Below are 22,529 nucleotides of genomic sequence, written 5' to 3'. Positions count from 1 at the left end.
AGCTCTTTTGATTCTTGGAGCAAATAATTGATCTGAGTCTCCCTTATGTAATAAGATACCTGTCTGCTCCAAACCCTGGATTTTTGACGGGGTTACAGGGAGGAGAAGGGCAAGCAGAATAGTACCCACATATCCTGGTTTTTTTATTAGCTGGTGGCTTCCTGCTCTTCAGTATGTTCTAGAAAAAGTTTTTGCCTTATGTTTTAAAATGAGAATACGAAGACTTTTTTTTTTTAAGCTTTTAGGAGAAATTCTGTGCAGACATTTGCGTCTACTGAGCTGCATTAGTTAGGCTTTGAACTGTCTTTTTCCAGCAGGGAGCATGAATCCTACCAAGTGCTGGGCTTGCAAAGCCCTTGTTTAAGCAGAGGCTGTATGTATGGATGCAGATTTGAGGGACAAACTTTGAAATATGAAGCTTTCTTTATTGAATATGAGGTTCTGTTTAAAAAGCCAGACAACTCCAAGCAGTTTTTTCAAATGTGCATTTGGGCTTTTTGCTTGGAGAAGCCTTACGGCTTTTTTTTGTGACTGCACAAGTGTCTTTAAAAAAACCCCAGCTTCTCTCTTTCTTCCTTTCTCTCTTTCTCTCTTTCTCTCTTTCTCTCTTTCTCTCTTTCTCTCTTTCTCTCTTTCTCTCTTTCTCTCTTTCTCCCTTTCTCCCTTTCTCCCTTTCTCCCTTTCTCCCTTTCTCCCTTTCTCCCTTTCTCCCTTTCTCCCTTTCTCCCTTTCTCCCTTTCTCCCTTTCTCCCTTTCTCCCTTTCTCCCTTTCTCCCTTTCTCCCTTTCTCCCTTTCTCCCTTTCTCCCTTTCTCCCTTTCTCCCTTTCTCCCTTTCTCCCTTTCTCCCTTTCTCCCTTTCTCCCTTTCTCCCTTTCTCCCTTTCTCCCTTTCTCCCTTTCTCCCTTTCTCCCTTTCTCCCTTTCTCCCTTTCTCCCTTTCTCCCTTTCTCCCTTTCTCCCTTTCTCCCTTTCTCCCTTTCTCCCTTTCTCCCTTTCTCCCTTTCTCCCTTTCTCCCTTTCTCCCTTTCTCCCTTTCTCCCTTTCTCCCTTTCTCCCTTTCTCCCTTTCTCCCTTTCTCCCTTTCTCCCTTTCTCCCTTTCTCCCTTTCTCCCTTTCTCCCTTTCTCCCTTTCTCCCTTTCTCCCTTTCTCCCTTTCTCCCTTTCTCCCTTTCTCCCTTTCTCTCCTTCTTCCTTTCTCTCTCTTCCTTTCTCTCTCTTCCTTTCTCTCTCTTCCTTCCCCTCTTCCTTCCCCTCTTCCTTCCCCTCTTTTTAACTTTCTAAACAGTTATTTGTTATAGCTCGTATAGGCTTCTCAGGAATATTATTTTGACAGAGATTCTAGGCTCAGTAGGTTTAGAATTGGCCTTTTGCAGGATTACTCTGTTGTAAAGAATGGAAATGCAGTCAGGTGATAATAAACTTCTGTGCAAACCCATATTATTTCCCAAACATGGATTTATCTTCATTGTATATAGTAATTGGGAAATCTTGAGGGATTGAGGCAGTGGAAGTGCTTGTTTGTCAGTATAAATAATTTTTATTTTCACCCGGTAGAAGTCAGGTGGATGATAAGAAGTTTGCTTATGTTCTTAAAGAACAGACAAAACTGTGTTTTATTATTTTTGTCTTTTCTTGGACCAAAATGAGTGTTAGAAATGTTTATAGACCCTTGGCTTCCCAAGACCAAAAGGGTTTGTGTTCTGACAACAGTGGCTCAAATGTTAGGTTTCTACAGCAGATTATTGGGATGATTTGCTGTGCTCTTTGAATTCGAACTACATATTAGAGGAAGATTATGTTTGGACATCTTTTATTTGTTCTTACACAAGTAAATAGTTAATGCTGCTGTTTTATCCAAAACACAACCTTCCCCAGTGAGTTTGGTGGGTACCATATAATACTTGTTCACCACCCTTAAGAGCAAATTGGCAACTTTTCAGAGGTAGTGTGTGCCTGGTACTTTTAAAATGCCTTTGTTATCTTTCTGATTAAAATGAGCTATTAAAATGAGCATTTTCTCTTTTCTTGGTGTCCTCCAAATGGAAGCTGTGCATGCTGGGGCACTTTGAGAACATCATAGCCATTGCAGCTCTGTTACTTTCATCCTGGCACTGTGCAAATAAGTTAAGTCCCCTGGCAAGAGTGAGGTTGGGTTGTGGTTCAGGACATGTTTCTGAACAGAAGAAAGATAGCCACCAGTTTCAGGAGCCCAAACCAGAAAAAGGGTATGTTTGTAGACTGAAAAATTCATAAATAAGTACCTAAGGTTCCAAGGTTCCCCACTGCTGGAACACAACATGTGTATTTATTGGAAGTCACAAACATCCCTCAGACTCAAGTGCCAAGAACAGAGAAAATGTGACTTGCATAGTCTGAATTCTCTTTAGGCTTGGTGTCACAGTGGGAAATGCTGGGTTATGTCTTACACCAGCCCTAGCCATTTCCTCCTGGTTCAGCTAAATCCATGAAAGTAATTTATTCTGATAATTATGATCATAATATAAACTTTCATTCAAGTATTTTTGGCAGATCAAATATATAAAAAATAATTGTAAATCTACTTTTTATTAATTCCAGAAATAGTCTATAATGTTTAGTCTCTGTTTTTCAAACAAAGCTGGAAATATTTCAATATTTTCTCTTTGTTTTTCCTTTGAAGAGGAAATGGAAAATATGGATTGACATATATCTTAAATTAATTACACTTACAGGAATTGATAGGTCTAATTACTGTCCTATTCCCTGCTGAGGTTTAAGAAATAGTATCCAGTAATTTTTCCAGACAAATCTGCAGTAGACATTGTGTTCTTTTACATTTTTGAGTCTGCTAATCAGATCTGAGCTTTGGATGATGCCAGTGTTCATTCTATGACTTTTGAAAAAATAGACTACTTAGAATTTTGCAATAGGAAAAAAAATCTTTAAGCTAATTGAAAGTGTTTATAACTTATAATGTTAGCTAATTCACTTTTTAATTACACTTATAAGCATGCTAGTAACATCTGTTGTACAAGTTACTGTACATGGTTACTGTTGTGCCAGAAGTTCATGATTTCATTAAACTCAAATTGCCAGAACTCAGCACTGAAAGATCTTCAAAGTCCAGTTATTTGAATTCTCTTCTCTTCTAAAGTATAATAAGTACAAAGTCCTCCATAAATTGTACTATGCCTGCACAAATGAATCAAATGCTAGGTAAATTTGAGTCTTGTCTGAGGCAAGCTACAGCTTACCTATGTGGTAAAGATATTGCAAGGGTAGGCACCAAAACCACCAGCTTTATTCACCTCATTAGCAAGTAGGTCCATTGAAACCAGCCAAAAAACTCCGGGCTGAAAAGCTGCTTGAGAAATGGTTAAGGGAACAAATTATTAATCACATGGCTTCATGTTTAGAATAGGATGATACTCTAGCATCAGTGACAATAGCAAGGATTTTTATATTCAAAAAGCAAGGTACTGAATTAGGTTGTACCGGTATCCAATCTCTGAGCAGTTATCTCTTTGGCACACTTAAATGCATCTTTTCCTTGCATGCTGCTGGTCTGAATTCATCTATCTACTTTGGGTGTGTGTCATCCACCTCTCCCAGTTTTGTGTCATCACCAAATTGCTGAGGGTACACCATCTCTTCACCCAGGTCATTGGTTATATTGAACAGGACTGGACCTAGTGCTTACCCTGGGGAACAGCAGTTGTTACTGACCTCCAGTAGGTCTCTGTGCCACTAATGAAAACCCTCCAAGCTTTATCTGTGAGCCAGTTTTCAATCCATCCCACTGCCCATTCATCTAACCCACACTTCTTAAACATGCCTATGAGGATACTGTTGGATGATCATGCCAAAAGCCTTTCTGAAGTCAAGAAGACAATATCCACTGCCCACCCCTCATCTATCCATCCAGTCATGCCATTGTAGAATCCATGCTGACTACTTTTGATAACCTTCTTTACCTCCACATGCTTTGAGATGATGCCCAGAATAAGCTACTCCATCATCTTTCCAGGGATGGAGGTCATGCAGACAGGCCTGTAGTTTCCTGAGTCCTTCCTGTAGTTTCCTTCTTGCCCTTTTTGAAGGCTGGAGTGCCACTGGCTTTCTTCCAGTCCCCAGGCACCTTGCCTATTCTCCAGGACCTTTCAAAGATGATGGAGAGTGTCCTAGCAAAGACTACTGCCAGCTCCCTCAGCACTTGCGGGTGTATCACATCAGGACCCCTGGACTTGTGGATACCCAGTCTACTTAGTTGATCTCCAACTTGATCCTCCTTAACCAAATGGAAGTCTTCCTTCGTCCAGACTGTTTCTGTTACTTCCAAAGTCTAGGACTTTTGAAGACTGGCTTGAGCTATAAGACTACAACAAAGAAGGCAGTCAGTAACATTGCCTTCTCTGCATCTTCTGTCACTGTGGCACCTGCCTCATTCAACAGCAGGCCCACATTTTCTCTAGTTTTCCTTTTCCCTCCAATATACTAGAATAAACCCTTCCTGCTGACCTTGACATCCTTTGCTAGATTTAATTCCAAGGAGGCCTTGGCATTTCTCATTTCATCCCTTCATACACTCCGGCAGCCTCCATGTAATCTTTGCAACATGCTATAAAGTTCTTTCACTTGAGCTTTTCTAGAAGCTCCCTGCTCAGCCATGGTGGTTTCCTGTTTCAACATCCATTAGAAGACATTTTGTCAGTCAATCAATGTTTTTTGTGTGCAACTTAGTACCTCAATATACACTAAAGAAACTTAATTAAGTATGCAAAAAGTGACAAAAGTCTCTGATATAGCTTTGGATTCTGTTTGAACATTGTAATTCACAAGCATTTATTCCTAGCTAAGTTAGAGTCTGCAAACACTGCTGTAAATCAAGATGTAATGTTTTTTTTACAGCAGTGTATAGCTGTTCTTATTTTTTTCCTGTTTCTTAATGGGTGGTGGTAATGGGAAGAAGGCTTAAAAAAACCCAACAAGCAAAACAAAACCAAGCAAAAAAACCCCCATAATATAACCATTATTCTACAGTCCATGCTTCAAACTATTTCCTTTTTTATTTGTTTGGGAGAATTAACCTCATTGGGCATGATAAAATTGCTTTAGACTTTTACTCAAGAGTGAATATAACAAAGGCAATGTGCTATTGCTTGCCCTGTCATAATCTTTGTTTTTTGCCAAATGTGGATTATGTTTTGTTTTGTAATATCAGCACTCTTCAGATTTATTTATCATTGGCACCCTAGAGAGAGATCTGCGGGATGGTGCTGCAGGAAATGTCAACTAAATGTTCATACTTTCAGAGTTTAGAAAAAGACAAAGTCCAGTAATTCAGTAATCAGCTTTTCAACGTGCAGATTCAAGTGCAGAAGATAGCAGCAGGAAAAAAAAAAAAAAACAAAACCACCACATAATAATTTATTGTGATATTAATTGAACACCTTGAAATTTTTAGTTTGTCTGTGTGCTTGAAGAACACATCTTTATGCGAGTGTTGTCGCATGTGACTGATCTGTGATTTTTAAGAGATGTAAACCTGGCATGACAGCTAAAGGGTGTTGTGTGTGTTAGTAAAAGGACTTTAAAGATTCAAGATTGAAGAGGTGCCTTGACAGTGCTTGTCACATGGCAAGAAAAATCTTCATAATAACAGATATAAGTTTCTAGTCTGCAAATAACAGAGATTTTTCTATTGCTTTCTTGTTCAGTTTTGCCAGGAGTATGCTTTCTGCTCAGTATATACTGTAGGTGGCAGTAAGGTTATGCTAGAAAAGGGTATATGGGCTGGAATACCTGAATAACAGTATGTGTGTAAAACCTGGGGATGGTTTCAAGTTTTGAATCTAAGCCACCTATTTATAGCAGCTCTCCTATTTCTTGAAGCACCTCCAGAAAGAACAGGTTATTGTCACTTCTAGTAAAGACCAGGCCAGCTTTTTTATTCAATTTTGTTTAGTTCTGCCTGAATTTGTTTGGATTTGTTGAAAAGCAATCAGACATCTTTAGAGTTTATCATGGCAGATCTGAACACCACAACATTTTGTAGATTCACAGACAGTTCAGACATCCTTTTCTTTCTCTGGTGTGCAGTGATGGGGAGTGGCAGTGATAGCCCCAGAATTTTGGAACAATACCTATATTCCTGAAATCTTCAATGGCCTTTTTTTTTTCATTTGTGTTTGCACACAGATGAGATTAAATAGGATGTGGTACCTTTGGCATAGTGATTCCCCCCTGGTGATGTCTGCCAGGGTTAAGCGTAAAGCATGGATAATGCTGAAGTAGTGCCCCACTCCTGAAACCTTTTTTTCAACCACACAGACCTGAAATGCCCAAAACTCAAGAGGGTCTCCTCATCTTTCCTAAGTCCTGTTCACCCAAGTGAACCAAGTCTGAAATGCTGGCTGTATTGTGCAGGCTTGTTGCCTGCATTGATGTTGGTGTCTGGTGCCTTTTGGCCCAAAATAACCCTTCAGCTTCCAGTAATACTCTGTCCTTAAATACATTTCCCTGTTGTTCCTATCTCTGATGAGAAATGACATTTTCCTCAGACAGAGGCTGGCTGATCAAAGTGCTATCATCAGTCCTTTCCCTGGATGTGGTAGTGTTAACTCTTGCATTGCACACAGCTATTTGACATTTACATGCATTTGTAAGTACACACAGGCATAGGGATATATATACAGGAAGCAACGTTTGGGAGAATTGAGGAATATTGAACCCATGAAACGTGGGTTGGAGACTATTGGAAACACCCTTTTCACAAATGAGGTTACAGCAATACCTTTGCTAAAGCTGTGGATCTCTCTCACTCTGCTTGAAATCCAAAACTGACTCCCAGCAGTGCTGTCTTCACTGGATTTTCTCAGTTTGCTTAAGGGCTTTGCATTTTGCCGTAGAAGAGAGATCAGAGGCTGTAGTGTCAATTCTGCCCTGGTGAGAAAAGAGTCAGTATATATTCAGCCCTGTACTGCACCAATTCTCTGTCCACATACCCTCCTCCTCATTACCCCTGTATCTTCTCACTATATGTTAAACTTATTCCCTCCAGCTTGCCACAGGCATTTATCAGCCCTCACCATATGGGTTAATACTTTTGTAATTTTAAATGAAATCATTTTATTGTAAAGAGATGGGAAAATGGGCTATGTGGTGTCCTGTGAGGCAGTGACTACGTTGTGAGTTTTTTTCATGGCTATTACCAAAAAACCCCAAACCAAAACTGTTCTGATTATGAAAATGACTCTGTGGTGTTAAGTGGAAATATACAGTGTTAACACTAAAGAACAGTATTCCTCAACAAAGCACATCCTTGCCTTTCAGGGATGGGAAATTTATTTAATCCCTGACCACTACTTTGTAAAAAAAAAAAATAAAAAAAAAAATCCTTAAGGTCTCATTTCTCTCATTTCTCTTTTTGCTTCCACTTTAATTAAGTCCTCTACATAATTTTGGATTTTCTGCATCATGTACAGGAAATAAACATATAGAGCTTCTTAGTGGAGTCACTGCTAGACGTTGGATTTCAGGCTTCATTAAGAATATGGTCTTCAGCTCCCTTTCTTACCCTGCTGGAAAGCTACACAAAAGCCTTCTGTATCCAGTAACAGAACAGTAAACTACAGAAACTCTCATAACCAAATTTTAAAGATAATTCCTAAAGCAGATGTTCACAAACAGGCTATTTTTATTAAAATAACAGTGGGAAAGAGTATGCTTTTTCTTGTTTGGCCCTCCAGGAAATTAGAAAGCCTTTCTATAATTTTGATTATAACTTCAAGAGAGGATTTTATTGTACCAAGAATGTGGTTGCATGAAGGATGGAGACCTTAAGGGTTTAAAACCTGTTTTTAAAAGCTACAAATTGAACTTCACTTGTTTATCTTAGGAAACAAAGTCCTGTGGCAATTTTCTTTTCTAATATGCAGAATATGTAGGTCTGTTATAAAAACTGATAATACAGAAATGGCACCCACTACTTCAGCACATCTGCTCCCTGAGCATATTTAAGGAGAATCTCCAGATTCCTGTGACTAAAATAAGTACCTGCAATTACTCTTACTGGGCCAGAACAACAGAGGTTCTTACACTTTTTCTCCTATCCGTTATTAATAAAATAATTCACCTCCATTTAGGGAAACTGAAGCTGTTGGCTTCAGTTCTCCATTTAGCTGAAATATGTAGGCATCAGTGGTGAAACGTCTCTAGGATTTTATGATGATGCTGTCTTGAGGATCTTAAAAGAGATCCTTTTCACTAGTATAACTTGTTAGTACAAGTATAAAAAATCACTACGAATGATCTTTTTCTACTAAAGGAAGAATTTGATCTGATTCTAGAGTGAGTTTGAAGAACAGGAACTAGAGAATCTCTTTAATTTTCTTTTCCTGAATCCTTGTGTATACTGTTCTGAAAGATGGTAGGAGGTGAGGGAGACGTGGCCCTCCAAAATTCAAGTGACCCTTTGTGAGAAAATTCAACCTGTGTCCCCTTTGTGATAAACCCACCATCTTCCATACATGTACACATATGAACAGCAGATAAAGCTTTACTTATGATAAATGGGAAAGACACGGTGTACATGGTCTTTGTACAATCCTGTGAACAAATGACTTCTAAGGTTTAATTCCACTTATTTGTGGGGGCCTTCAGAAGGACATGGGCGCTCTGTAAAATTGAGATCATAGGCATTTATTTTATGTCTACCTGTCGTGTATTTATAATGTGATTGTAGGTGTGCATCTCTGCACTCAGCAGAGTCTCTAATAGCATGCCCCAGGGCATCCACAGATATCCATAAAAAGGAGCTTTTTAGACCACACTGCAGCTTCTGTGTCCTTTGCACAGGAGTCCAGCAGCAGAGGTAAGGGGGGAGTGAGAGAATGGTCTGGTCTCATGTTGTCATGAATTTTGGATGTACTTGGGAGCCTTAGGACCTGAGCCTTAGGAAGCTCTGCTGGAGAAATCCCCTCAGTAGTTTGAACAAGCTGTCTTTCAGACCCCTGTGAGTTAAAATATATTTGAAGAAAATTTCAGTTACTAAAGAACTGAAACTAAAAAGCCCAATTTAACAGGAACTTAGTAGTGACAAAACAGCACAAAATATTCCTACATATAGCCAATATGGGAATAAAGGATGGCAATAACTGGTTGATAAAGGAAGACTAAAGAACCATGTTTTACCCAGCAGGAGTAAGAAAACAGGTTTAGAGTGGTACGAGCTATATAAATTTTTAATTATTATGAACAAAATATTGATTCAATGGTCTCAATAGTGCACTGCTAACTTTGAGGAGTTGTTTTTGAATGCCTACCAGAGTCTTTTATTAATATAATTTTCGTTTATTTAAAAGGCTTAAAGAAACACGTATGAGAGTTTTTATCCAAACATGAAACCCACTTGCACTTCTTTAAGTACAAGGGTTTACGGCACAGTAAGATATATAAAAGTGGTCATCAGCCCTGCAACATCTTGAAACCTCATGGAGGAGTTATTGTTGATGCTCTGTGCTTTGTAGGATCAGGTTTATATTTTGCTTTCTGAGCTGCAGATTACACAATTAGTAGCAAGGGACAAGGGAAATCATTCAGCAAAAAGATGAGGCTGAAACTATCTTAACATTGAAATTATATATGAAATTATCTTAACATAAATGATCCTTAAACAGAAAATTTGAGATCTGAACTTAATTACTGGAGGGGAGAACAGTACCTGTGGTTGCACAACAGTGTGGTGATACATCTTGAGATGGGTACAAAGAAATGGTAGCAGAGCTGTTCAGAACAGTGGTGGAGCACCTGCAGTAGACAGTAGACTTTGCTGGGTTTTCTGGAAGACTGTTTCTTCTGAAAAAGGCTGTCAGTTGGAATTCAGCTGTGGGGAGGTGGGCGTACTGTATTCTCATCTCTGTTGTTTTGTGAAGTTGTGGTCACTGGAAGCACAGTTCATGAAATTCTGGCACCATTTACTCAGGACTCAGGGGCTAGCCTGGCCTTATCTTTTTTTTCATCTGAAACAAAAAAAATCTTTATCTGCTTCTTCTGGTCTGCCTTTATTAGAAATACTTTGTTGTTTTGTTTTGATTTGTTTTTTTAATCTTCTCTCATAGAAAAGGACTCTTCCCTCAGAGTAGTTCGTTATACTTGTGAAAATTTGGGACGCAGTTTGATCTAATTTATAGTGATGTAAACAAGAAGCTGTGATTCCATGTTGGCACTAGAAAAAATGAGATATTAACACCTATGCTATTTGTTTCCACACACTCTTTTCTGAAAACGTAAGTTTCAATTTATTGACACTTTTACCTACCACTGTCTTCTCTTCTTGGTTTGCAGATGGGCTTCTTCCGCCGGAGGTACAAAGAAATTATTGAGGCCGAAAAGAGCAGAAAGGAGAACGAAGATAGTTGGGACTGGGTCCAGAAAAATCAGTGAACTGCCCGCAAAAAACCCTACAGCCCAGTCATGTGACACGTGCTTGCTAGCCTATAGGTCCTGCTCTCGTATCTTCCATATGTGGAAGAAGGAATCTTCTCCAGATTTTTCGGAGACCCCAGTGATGCTGTGTCTTTATCACTCCAACAAGCTAGGGAACATATCCTGAGGCAACCACTGCAGCCATGTCAGGTGACTGGAGCAATTTACACTTCATTTAAGAGCTGAACTTTCAACTTTGGCAACCAAGCTGCAGTGCAGAGCAATATTTATGAATCCAGCTATGTGGTATACCCTCAGGGGAAGACTGTTACCTAAAAATATTTTTTATAAATATAGGCTTTTTATATTGATTATGTCTTTATATTTGTATCAAGGTTTTATAGTTTCTATTGAATAGCTATATAGTTCACTCAAAGCACTGATATCTGGCTAAATCCTTGGAAATACATATATGTACATATAAATCCTATTGTACTTGTAAACTTCGTTGCAAGAGATAAAAGAGAGATTTGCAGATAAAAGTAGCTGAAAACCACATATGCTTAATTCACAAGGCTTGGTAATGTTGTATATAGACCATTTAATGGCAATAAGCCAAAGTCTTTTCACTATCTCTTTTTTTTTTTTTTTAATTGAGTTTGATGTTTGATTTATAAAGTAAAGAACCTAAAGCATTACACAGATGTGCTATTTTGTATCTGAGGCCCCTTTATGGGCCTGAATGGGAGAGGATGAGAAGGCTTCCTCAGTGACACATAGGAAGATGTTTAGCTTGTTTTGGCTCACTGAAGGAAGCATCACAAAATGTTTTCCTTTGGAAATTTTTCTCCCTCAGTCTCTAGTACTTGGATAATAGTCTAGGACTGAACAATTGAGATACCAGGAGGATATAATTGCTCCAACCACTATGACAGTGACAAATTTCTTGGAATTTAAAATAAAAAAATAAAAATGGAACCATATTAATGTTGAAAGGATAGTTTATAAGCTACTGTTAATTATTGTGATCTGTTGCTATCAAAGCAAGTGATAAATTGCTACAAGCTATGAGTATTGTGCCTGCCTTGTGAGTTTTATACATGAGTCATGAATTTGTTTATATGGTCATTTTAAGAGAGAGAAGTAGATGCAAGGGTTTACATGTTTGGATCTTGAGATTCCCTATTTGGGTGTTCCAAGTACTGAATGTCATCCTTCCTCAAGCCTTAAGAAGGAAATTTAGTTAGTGCAGACATTACTGGATCTCAGATTGTCACTTTGATTGCTGGGAATTCCTTAGCAAATGACTTGTTGAATTAGAAGAAACTTGGTTGTAATTAATTCAACCAAGTTTCTTCCAAAAGCTCTTGGATTTCTAAATGGAAGTAGTGGAGCTCTTTATGACTTGGGTTTAGATTCTACTTGTACTTTGCACCTTGTGTAAATAAGAAGTAAATGTCACGTTGGTAAAAAATTCATGTAAGGAAGAGTCAAGCTCTGTGGTAGAAGGTGAAGGAGGAACAAGAATGAACAGCTGCAGGATGTCTCTTTCCATAAGGGGTAAAATAAAAGAACTGCTGGAAGTTCAGAAATTTGAATGCAGAGAAGATGCAGGAAATATGCTTGAGAATTGGCCTTATTCTTACTCTGTCTTGCAAAGGTAATTACAACTTCAAATTTTAAAAAATTAAACACATCCATATTCCTGTTTGCTTTTTTCTCCCCACTGGCACTGAGTGCCTTCTATTAGAAGAGTGTTGATCAATATTAGCTCAACTATCTGCACCCATTAGGCAGGAGATGGGTGGGAGGATTCATTTTTTAAATGAATGAAGTCTATTGATCCACCATTTGACAAGAAAAGCTATGAGCCTCTTCAGTTATCTGTCTTAAGTCAGTGGTGATTTGACAGATTTCATATAACAAGTGATCACTTAAGCCAAGCCAGAATATGAAAAAAATAAACCTGCTGAGGGGAAATCCTGTTGTAGCCACATGTATTGGACTGCAGTCGTTTTCATCAGAGTGTAAAGCCAAAAGACTGATGGCCTTCAACCATCTTCTTGTATTAGAGGCTATTGAATTCCTCATGCTATGATATTGCTGACATGGGTGAGTTTTGCTAGTGTTTAAATCTAATGTATCTATTTTTTCTGTTGTTCAGAACTACTTAAGACTGACAGAGGTTGGACATGAGAGTGATTCACAGCTATGACCTGAATAAGAAATTTCTTAAAATACTGAGAAAAGAAGTTCATTAATTTAACTGTTAATTTTTGGTATCTGCTCTCTAAAACTGAGACCCCTGTCAAATTATTGAAAAGTAAATTTGCTGGCAAAATAATTCAGGAGACAAGTGAAACTATTTGTATGTTTAACTGCATTTGAAAGTTTCCATCTGGAAAAGAGAGGAAGTTCCCTTTAAAAACTTTGAATGTCTTTTTTTAACTTTTTAAAGAAAAGTTTACTTTCTGATTTGCCAAAAATGCTTCATTGCACTTTTTAAAAGATCAGTATTAGTTATCCATTTGAAATACCTTTTCAAAGTGTACCTAAAAAGGGTAAAATACCCGTTTGACATTTCATATGGCATTGGATAATTGTAACTTTTATTTTTTCAATTTTTTTTTTTCTCTTTGGTGAAGTAAAAAAGAAAACAAAAGTAAATTGCATTTGGTTGAGCCCACACTGGAGTTTTTTGATCTCTGACTTGAAATGTCTACTACTGATCCAGTGTAAGTTGTCACTTGGTGAAAAACAACTGATCGGCCAGATTACTGATACATTCTTGAAGTAATCCATAAATTCTTAGTTTCATCACTGTCAGGTACTCAGTAGTTCTTTTGTCACAGGGCCTGTTGTTTTATATGTCTACGCTTCATAATTTTTTTTTTTTTTTTTTTTTTTTTACTTCTTTTCACATTCCATTGTGGCTCTTGCTTGGTTCCAGTTAGGCTATGACAGTGAAGCATTCCAGTACATAGTACTGAAGTCCTGCAGATGAACCTTCCCACTCCTTAAAAAGCATCCAGACAAGCAAAACAAAAATCCTCACCAACATCAGTTGGTTACAATCATTTTCTAACCCAAAAATCTTATGAGAACATGACATACTTCAAGAATGTGTAGAAAATAGCTGTGCTGTAGATCTGCTTGGTTTTTTGGTTTGTTTTTTTGGGTTTTTTTGTTTTTTTTTGTTTGGTTGGTTGTTTTTTTTTGTTGTTGGTTTTTTTGGGGTTTTTTTTGTTGTTGGTTTTTTTGGGGGTTTTTTTCTTTTTTGGTTTTTTTTGTTTGTTTGTTTTTAAGTTAAATTGTAATAAATGCAGTCTTATCAAAATGTATAGACATGGTTAGTTTGGAAATTGCTGCTAGGGGTCTGGAAGTTCCCATCTGTCAGCTGCTTGTTAGTTCCTTTTTGCTGTACTGCTTGCACAGCAGAGCTGGGGGAGGTCACTGTCCTGGTTCTCTCCAGTCAGTCCATTTTAGGACAAAGTCATCAATTGTCTCACACGACTTCGCTGAAAAGTTTGCTGATTTTTTTTTTTTTTTTTTTTTCAGCAGACTTGCTTTGCAGTGTCTATGCAAGTAGAAGCTTAGAAGTAAGGCAGTAACTTTTTCAACTGGTTCATCATCTAGTGCCTGAGAGATCCTTTGTTTAAGCCTTGACACTTGAAATGTGCAGGGAGTCTTCTTAGAGATAGTACCCTTGAAACTGCTTTTAGGGTAGGAAGGAAATGATCTCTGAAAAACATGACCAGGAACCATAGAATCACAGAATGATTTGGGTTAGAAGGGACCTTAAAGATCTTCTGGTTCAACCCCCTCTGCCATGGTCAGGGACACCTTCCAGTAGACCATCTTGCTCAGATACTCATCCAACCTGTCCTTGAATGCTTCCAGAGAGGGGACACCCACAATTTCCCTGGGCAACCTGTGACAGTGTCTCACCACGCTCATAGTCAAGAATTTATCTTAATATCTAACCTAAATATTCCCTCTTTCAGTTTAAATCCATTACCCCTTGTCCTGTCATTACATATCCTTAAAAAAAAAACCTTCCTTAGCTTTCTTGTAGGCCCCATTCATGTCCTGGAAGGCCACTGTAAGGTCTCCCTGGAGCCTTTTCCCGGCTGAAGAAACCCAAATCTCTCAGCCTATCTTTACAGGAGAGGTGCTCCAGCCCTGTGATCATATTCTTGGAAGAAAAGAGGTAAAAAGGAAGGAGAGAATAAAAAAAAATGAGTAAAAATTCACTAAATTCATAGCCCATGCTGTTGCAACCCCATTTGGTTTCCATCTTGCCATCAAGAAAATCAGTCGTTTCAGAGTTTTGGTGGCCCACAGCACAAGGATGAATTTCACTTTCCAAGAGCTGAAAGAATTTGCCACCTTTCACTTCATGTTTTGTGACAATTTAATTTGGAAACAAGGGTGTGCTCTTGGAAGTGAATTTCCATCAGTTCTTGCCAAGCAACAGCAGGGCTAATGTGCTCTGGGCTCCCTCTAGTATAGTCTGGTACATTGTAACTAACAAAAATGCTGGATTTCTTTTCTGAATAAACTTAGTTTTTAATTTGCTCAATTACAACGAGGAAGTCAGCAAACTCCTAGAAAATACTGGAGAATTGAAGTAATTGAGTTGAAAGGGAAATGAAGCCTCTGAGTTGAAGTAAGCTGACAAATCTCTTGGATTATCTGAGAAGGAAATTGTGCTTGATGTGAACCCCAAACCACTTAAGCAATCTTTTCATCTCCAAGTGGCAAAAGCTTTCACAATGCCAAGAGTAGCAGTGAGGACAACTCTCTGCCTTGCTACACAAATGGGAAGGATCTTTCATGTCAGTGATGTGCAGGTAACTTTGCTTGCTGAAAGCAACAGATTGTGTTTGGCAATATTTAGTATCGACTGTCTTGAATGTCTTCTGTTTCTGGGCACGTTTTGGAGTCTTGCACAAGCATAGTATTCATGTGATGTGGGAATATATCACATTGCTCCCACTCAAGGGTTAAGGGAGTCAAGAAACTAATTTCTGCTTTTGTCCAAGTTCATTCACTTGCTAGGGTTTCTTGGATATAAATAAAAGTAGGATTTGGTTCATTTGGTGTACACTGATTAGACTGGCATGAATCATAGAATCAGGATCTATGAAGACTACAATAGCTTTTGGAGCATAGTTTGCATACATAGTAGGGTACCCACACCGTTGTCACTCCTTTTAGAAGTTAACTCCTTATGTATTGTAAAATTGTATGTTTCTGTTTGTGAATTTGTGGTTGGAAGAATCTGTTCACTCGTATTGATGTCACCTGTCTTTAGAAGCTTGTGTTCCACCTGTATTCTAATTCACTTGCACTGTTTTGGAAATACCAGGTTTACAAAAATACAACTTTTTGGAATAAAAAGTGGCTGCAAAATTATCCTAATACTACAATTTTGTCACTTATTGTCCTTGGACAGCTCAATTATTTGTTCATAAATCATGAGAGGCATTTTCTCATGTATGTTTGAATTGAATGGTATGAGTATGTGTTCATCTGCATGTGGATAATTGACAAATAGACAGCTATTATAATAATCCTATGATGTATGTAAAATCAAGGTATTTAGAGACTAAGAATATAACTAGCTTGACAACAGTATTTTAAAACCATGGAAATAAAATAACAGTGGGAATTATTTATGTCAACAGTATTGCGCTATCAACATCAAATAAAACCCCATGTGGTGGTGCTACTGCCCTGTGCTAAGCGTGTCAACCTGTATAACAAGGTCTGTTTCAGTCTATATTAATTTGGATGCAAGTTAAGTTATTCAGTTTCAAGTATTCTGTTCTGCAAGGCTTTCGATTTTCAGTAACTAAATAACACATTTGAAAGATGTTTTTCAACTCCATCCATCCCCGTGCTTTGTTAAAGGGAATGAAATCTTGATGGAAGCTGTAAAGAAAGCTCATTGCTAGGGCTGTGGTGTAGCTCTTTGTATTTCTAATACTGATTAAAGGTCCCATCAAAGTTTTCTCAGCATTTTGAGGATGGGTGAAACCTGTGTGGTCAAACATAAATTGACCTGAACCCTCATTCTAAAACAGAACTGAAAAAGTGAACCTGAAATTTCATTTTCTCATCTTTGGCTCTGGTCTCTGCTTTTTTGTGGAGATGCTCTAAGAGTTTAGATGTTCTCCTGCCATTCAGGGACACCGTTTCATCTGGACTAGGCTGTCAGCCTAATATCTAAGAACAGACTGGACACAGGCTCGTGGAAGGCCACAACTTCATGTACCACAAAGCCAAAGGTATTGGGAGAGCTCCAAGGAGATGTGGGCCCTGGCATGTAGATAGCACCCTTGAACTAAAAACATTCTCAGTCAGGAAAGCTTTATTCTGGGGAAAGGAAACACAGTAAGGCAAAAGCAGTAAGAGGATGCTGCTGCAGGGGGAATGCAATGCACACTTTGCTTTTGGAGATTAGCAGAAGCTTCAGTTCAGAAGCAGCTAAAATAATAACCAGAAGTTTTTGGATGTAGCTGTAATTTTTGGTTGATGCATGAGCATGTGTGGCTGTGGAGGCAGGAGGTGGCTGTCCCATCCTGGGGCCAGAGGATGGATGAGCTAACACTGCCCTCTCTGGGTCTCACCCACTTTTTTTCTTTTCTTTTTTTCTAATTAGCAGAGAACAACAGTCCGTATATCACAGGATTTTGTGTGTTGCCCTCCCTTTTAAGTGGCTTTTAAGAACCTCTTAGGACTTCTGTGACAAAGTGGGTTTTGTTTTAGAATCCTTTTGCAGGTTTGTTTCTTCCAGTTTCACCAAGAAGGGAAGAACTAGTTAAAAATCAAGAAAATAAGATATTTTTTTACCACAGAAAAACCAGCTCATTTGTTAGCATACTGCTCAGCCTTGCTCTTGTTGGTCTGACATTTTGTTTCCCTGTGCTGGCCATTGGACTGCTCTTAGCATTGAATTAACAGGAGTTCCTCTGTCAGATCTTTTCCATTTAGTAGTTAATAAACACCCTGTGAGAAAGAGAGAAGTGATGTTTCCCCACAACTTAGGGGTATAGTGGGATGGATGGTGAGCTGAGTAGATAAGGTAAGATTTTAATTTTTTTAAAAATTAATTTGTTTAATTTTTGCTGCCCATAACAGGAGGTATTGAGTGTCAGAATAACTAAGGAGAGTATTGTGGGAGTTGTTAGAGAGGCAAAGTAAATCTTAAAGTTCTCTGGTCCTAGTTGGCTTGATCTCAGAATTAAAATATGGCAGAGCAGCTGTTTTTTTTTTTTTTAATTCAGGTGGACAAATGGATTTCAAATTATATGATTGCTCACTCCTGCACATCCAATGTTTTAACATTTTAAAGGGCTGATTTAAATGGTGATTTTATTTACAAGTGGTTTTGACAGAAGTAAAACATGATAGTAGGGAAATGAATCATCTTAACAAAAGAGCAATGGAAATTAGCTTTTCATGTCTTAGCCATGCTGTAATTTCCTGTGACTGTCTGAAAGGATTAATTAATGGATTTCCAGATCATTTCTTCTCTGCTTTTGATGCAGGTAGACTCATTTTAACGCCTGAACTTTTGGATGTGCAATGTTTTTGGTAAGTTAACCAGCAGCTCGACAGCTGTAAAGAATCAGAAATTAATGAAGTAGTAACCCTGAGCAGATTTCCTGCTGCAGACATGTGTTCAGATATGATGTATTGATATTCATGAAACTATTCTAGATTTACACTCATACAAGTGAGAAGGGACTCTAACAGAGTCCCTTGAAGCTGAAGGACACACATCATGAGGCAAGCTTTGTGCTAATCTGCATGAGTGGTAATGTACAGTAATTTCTGGCATTTAAACCATATTCCTCTGGGTTTGCTCTCTGAGAGCTGTGTAATTCAATCCTAATGATGCTGCTCCTGCCATATCCAGAAATGAAAAAAGGAAAAGTTAAAAAGTCACCAGTTTCTCCAGGCAAGAGACCACTTTGTTGGGAGGATATAGTCTGCCCTATACTGGTCTCTCAATGGAGGGGCACTTGAGAACTGGGAGAACTGGGCACTTGAGCATCTGCCCCCATACCTAACTAGAATGAACAGGCTGATGGCTAAAATTTCTATTGTGTATTTTTCTGTGTTAATTCTAGGAGGATGGCACAGAATAGGAAGCTGCCAATAAATGATTTCCTAGTAAGAGATCAGAATACCTGCTCAGTATTAAATTCAGTAAGCTTATATTTAGGGTTGGATAAAAGACAGTAGGAATGGGGTAAAATAATTTTCCCCATTTTAATTTTCAGGATGGGGGTTAAGAGGCTCTCCTAACAGTGTAAGAAAATAAAAAGGGTTTTGTGAGAGTGCCAAATGCCAAAATCAAGGTAGTGTGTTGCCCTGTTTCTTAGCTTAGGCTTGTGTCCATGATATGGCTTCATAAAAGTAGAGACCCATGCTTCACCTTGACTAAGTGGCATTTGTCACCTTACTATAACCTTGTCTCATTCTCCACTGCCTGCTCAGTGGTGCTTGTCCCATTCCCATCCTACAGTTATTAACAACCTTCTTACCTGGCCTCTTCTTAACTTTCTCCACTGCTTCATAACTGTTATTATGAATAATAACAGTTTATTATTATGAATAATGAATAACTCTCAGTTTGCCTGAATGAGAGGAATAGCTTTTATTTAAGTGATTTTTTCCCAGCTGACACTACATTTGAAATACGTCACGTTTGTTTTAGACCTGAAGAAGGATTTATCTTGAAAACTTCATGGTTTTCACAACTCTGCCAGTAATTCTGAGGCCTGTGGGAAGTTATATTGGATTCTGTGGTCCTCTCCTAGGCTTCCTTTTCATTTAACTTACGGTTGAAGCGTACCTTGATTTGTGGTAGGTAGGTAGATAGATACACGTGTGTGACTAAAACTTATTTTGGAAGTAGACAAATCATAGAAAAAGTCTGCCAAAGTCCCAGCCCTTCAGAATTATGTAAATATTTTGTTTGGAAATTCTGAAATGCAATTAGGGGCATGTGATTGGAAGGTACTCAAGTCCAGTCTCCTGTTTTCATTGGCAGTTACTCCATATATTTCCTTTCATTAACTAACTGAATAAGGTCCAGTAGAACCAGTTAGATTTTCTTTTCTTATTATTCTTGCTAAAATACTATTCTAGCACCTCATTTTGATGGTACTGCTAATGGTCATTTTGATCCTAATTTGTTTTCTTGCCAACAATGTGTCTTAATTTAGTCCTCCCTCCCTCCCTCCCTCCCTCCCTCCCTCCCTCCCTCCCTCCCTCCCTCCCTCCCTCCCTCCCTTCCTTCCTTCCTTCCTTCCTTCCTTCCTTCCTTCCTTCCTTCCTTCCTTCCTTCCTTCCTTCCTTCCTTCCTTCCTTCCTTCCTTCCTTCCTTCCTTCCTTCCTTCCTTCCTTCCTTCCTTCCTTCCTTCCTTCCAATGCCTTGCACATCACCTGTGCATCCTGGCTCTATGAATGTTGCCAGATCTTTCTGCAATGTGTTGAATGACTTGGGACATTGAAATCTCTATCACAAACAACTTTTCTCAAGACCTTTTTACTACCATTTGGTGGAATCTGGAACTCAAATATGTGTGCCCCATGGCTATGTGTCTAGGTTTTGGGAGAATCATCCCTTCATGATAGGTGAGATGGAAGGGAATTGGAGAGGTCCTCCATGGGAGGATTTGGCTGTGTTTTAACAGAAGTTAACTGAAACTGGTATAAAAATGTATAAAGCAGTTTTACTTGTTAATAGTTTAAGAAAATTCTCAGCTAATGCTGACCATGTGCTAGGTGACCAAAACACCCATTGGTCTTATTTATACTTGGAGTCTTTCCTAAGATATTATGCACTTAAAAAAACATTAATTACTGTCTTATCACTTTCAGCAATGCAGTAGGGGCAGAAAAAAATTGCTGTGATGAAGCTGTCAATTACAGCTGAAAATTATGGGGCCAGGTGCATGGATTACTTAACAAGATAAACATCTCCCCAGCTGCTGAGTATCTGAGAACCACACAGGCATTTGGCACTTTGTGTGCCACTTTGTCACCTTCCATGGGTACTCATTTAAGATGTCCCTTTTTGTTTGTGCACCAGGGCTTGGGTTGGCACATGAGAACTGTGGCTGTTGAATGATCCGCTCCTCTTAATCTGAGTATAATTTACCTTAGTATGCACTGGAAATGTTACTGAATTGATTAATTTGCTTGATTTTCTGACTAGAATAGCTGTCATGGAGTTCTGAGTGCTGGCATACCATATGAAGAGAAGGTTCTTACAACCAGGTGATAAAATTTTTGCAGTGTTTTTTAAAATAATGACTTATTTTAGTGCCAGGTAACAAAAGCTGACATAGACTATAGAAGGGACACTTAGTTTGCAGTCGATTTTTCTTCAATAAGATGAAAAATAAAATGACCGAAATGTAAAGCCCACATATTTATTAAGGAAAGAATGGTGTAGGCTAAGTGCCATGAAAGAAAATGGCATTGTTTCTTTCTGTCTTAATTTCTTTCATTAGTTAACTCTTGGTGGTGTTATTCTTTGGGAGAGTACCACTGGGTTTGGGCTTGAGAACTGCTGAAGTCCTATTTACTGACTCAGCTGGACTATATGATCATTGTAGGTCCCTTCTAACTGAACTAATTACATGATTTAAATGTAGCTTTGCCCTTATATATTTAGTTTCTAAGTATAATGTTTTTAGAGATGTGTCTGTACCAACCACCCTTGGTGGTTAAGGTGTGTATATATAAATTGGGATGCTCTGTGGTGTGGAGAACACACAGGAAAATACCCTGGCTTAACCTCACTGATTTTGCTTTCAAGCCAAAACTGACTGACATATGGAAGAAACATCATCTAATGGTTATCAAAAGAAAATAGATCACCTCTGGCTCAGGAAATCCCAGTGATTTCTGCAGTGGAGGCAGGACAAGTATTCTGGGGAAATGTCGGTCCCCACTTAACCTGCTCCTTTTTCCTCATGTCTCCCCCAGACAGTGCTGGAGACAGGATGCTGGGCAAGGTGGACCAGAGCAGTGTGGTGTGGAGCAGGAATTTGTACATCCTCAGGGCTTTCAACTGGCAGGGGCAGGAAATTCTTCAGATGAGCTACTGCACCATAGACCTCCTCTGGCTTCCCAAGAGAGTTCTTTTTCATTTGTTTTAGTGATCATAATAGTAATAATAAAAAAATAATTCCTATTTCCATATAAGTAGGAAAAAACATTCCAATTTCCATGTAATTCAGATGTCATTAGAGAGAATAATAGAAGATAATAACAGAGAATAAGGAAGATTGAGAAGATTGGTTTGGGCTTTTTTTTAATCTTGATTTTTGTGTCTTTCCTTTTACAGTTGGAGAGCTACTACTCCAGTAGTTCTTCTGCCTCTTCAAAAAATTGCTTCTAAAGAGAATTAGAATTTCAGGCTAAGCCTATGAGAGGCTCCCAATATCGAATACCCCAAGCATCCAACACCAACTGCTCCAAAGTTCCAATTTCCTAACATATTTTTAAGTCATCTCAAGCTTCACCAAAATGATACCTAATCATTCTGTTTGTTTCTGACATGTAAAGTTTTAATTCCTTCTGGCATAGGAGCAACAATTTGCTTTACTTTATAATTTGTTTTACTGTCTAGTATTCTCCCATCATAAAGTCGATAGCAAATGCCCTCCCTCTGCCACCTTGAACATATGTTACTGCAGCAAAACATTTCAGGTTGTTCCCAGAGGAAAATTGTCCTTCAGATTCTGATCAACAATATTAATAACAACAATGAAAGGAATTCTACTTCGCTTGGCTCATCCTAAAAGCTGAAGTGCTGCTAGAGGCTAGTCAGGACCATGAGGTAAAAGGTAAAAAGGTCCAAAAAGGTAAAAGGTGTCCCCACAAAGAACATTGAAGGACTGTAAACTGAAATTTTAATCTGAGTCACAAAATAGCAGGTGATGATGGCTTCTTCCATGGCTTTGTTTTGCAATAATCATGTAACATGAAGTGGAAGTAAATGGTTATGCTTTGTTTCCCCCTCTTTATTTTTTTCCCAGCAGAGGTGTAGTGCTTTCAGAGGTGGCTGAAAACTCAGGACTGAGTCCTACTCCATG

At 38.5% G+C, this 22,529-nt stretch overlaps 2 protein-coding genes across 3 annotated transcripts in view; one reads left to right on the top strand and one right to left on the bottom strand.

The window, feature by feature from the left end:
• Positions 1-13,452, top strand: part of ITGA9 (integrin subunit alpha 9) — a 211,105-nt gene extending 197,653 nt beyond the window's left edge. The window contains exon 28 of the mRNA XM_071736098.1: positions 10,324-13,452. Coding sequence (XP_071592199.1) covers positions 10,324-10,422 — 99 coding nt within the window. The 3' untranslated portion in view covers positions 10,423-13,452. The remainder of the gene's footprint in view (positions 1-10,323) is intronic.
• Positions 13,453-14,631: 1,179 nt separating this feature from the next.
• LSM5 (LSM5 homolog, U6 small nuclear RNA and mRNA degradation associated) overlaps positions 14,632-22,529 on the bottom strand; it is a 591,871-nt gene continuing 583,973 nt past the window's right edge. For both annotated transcript variants that reach the window (XR_011724312.1, XR_011724311.1), the window contains one exon: positions 14,632-14,943. The gene's annotated coding sequence lies outside the window, so the exon portion shown is untranslated. The remainder of the gene's footprint in view (positions 14,944-22,529) is intronic.

Source organism: Heliangelus exortis, chromosome 2, assembly GCF_036169615.1.
Source record: "Heliangelus exortis chromosome 2, bHelExo1.hap1, whole genome shotgun sequence".
NCBI classification, from domain to species: domain Eukaryota; kingdom Metazoa; phylum Chordata; class Aves; order Apodiformes; family Trochilidae; genus Heliangelus; species Heliangelus exortis.
Note: the sequence above shows the minus strand (reverse complement) of the source record. Positions and strands in the feature narration are given on the sequence as shown.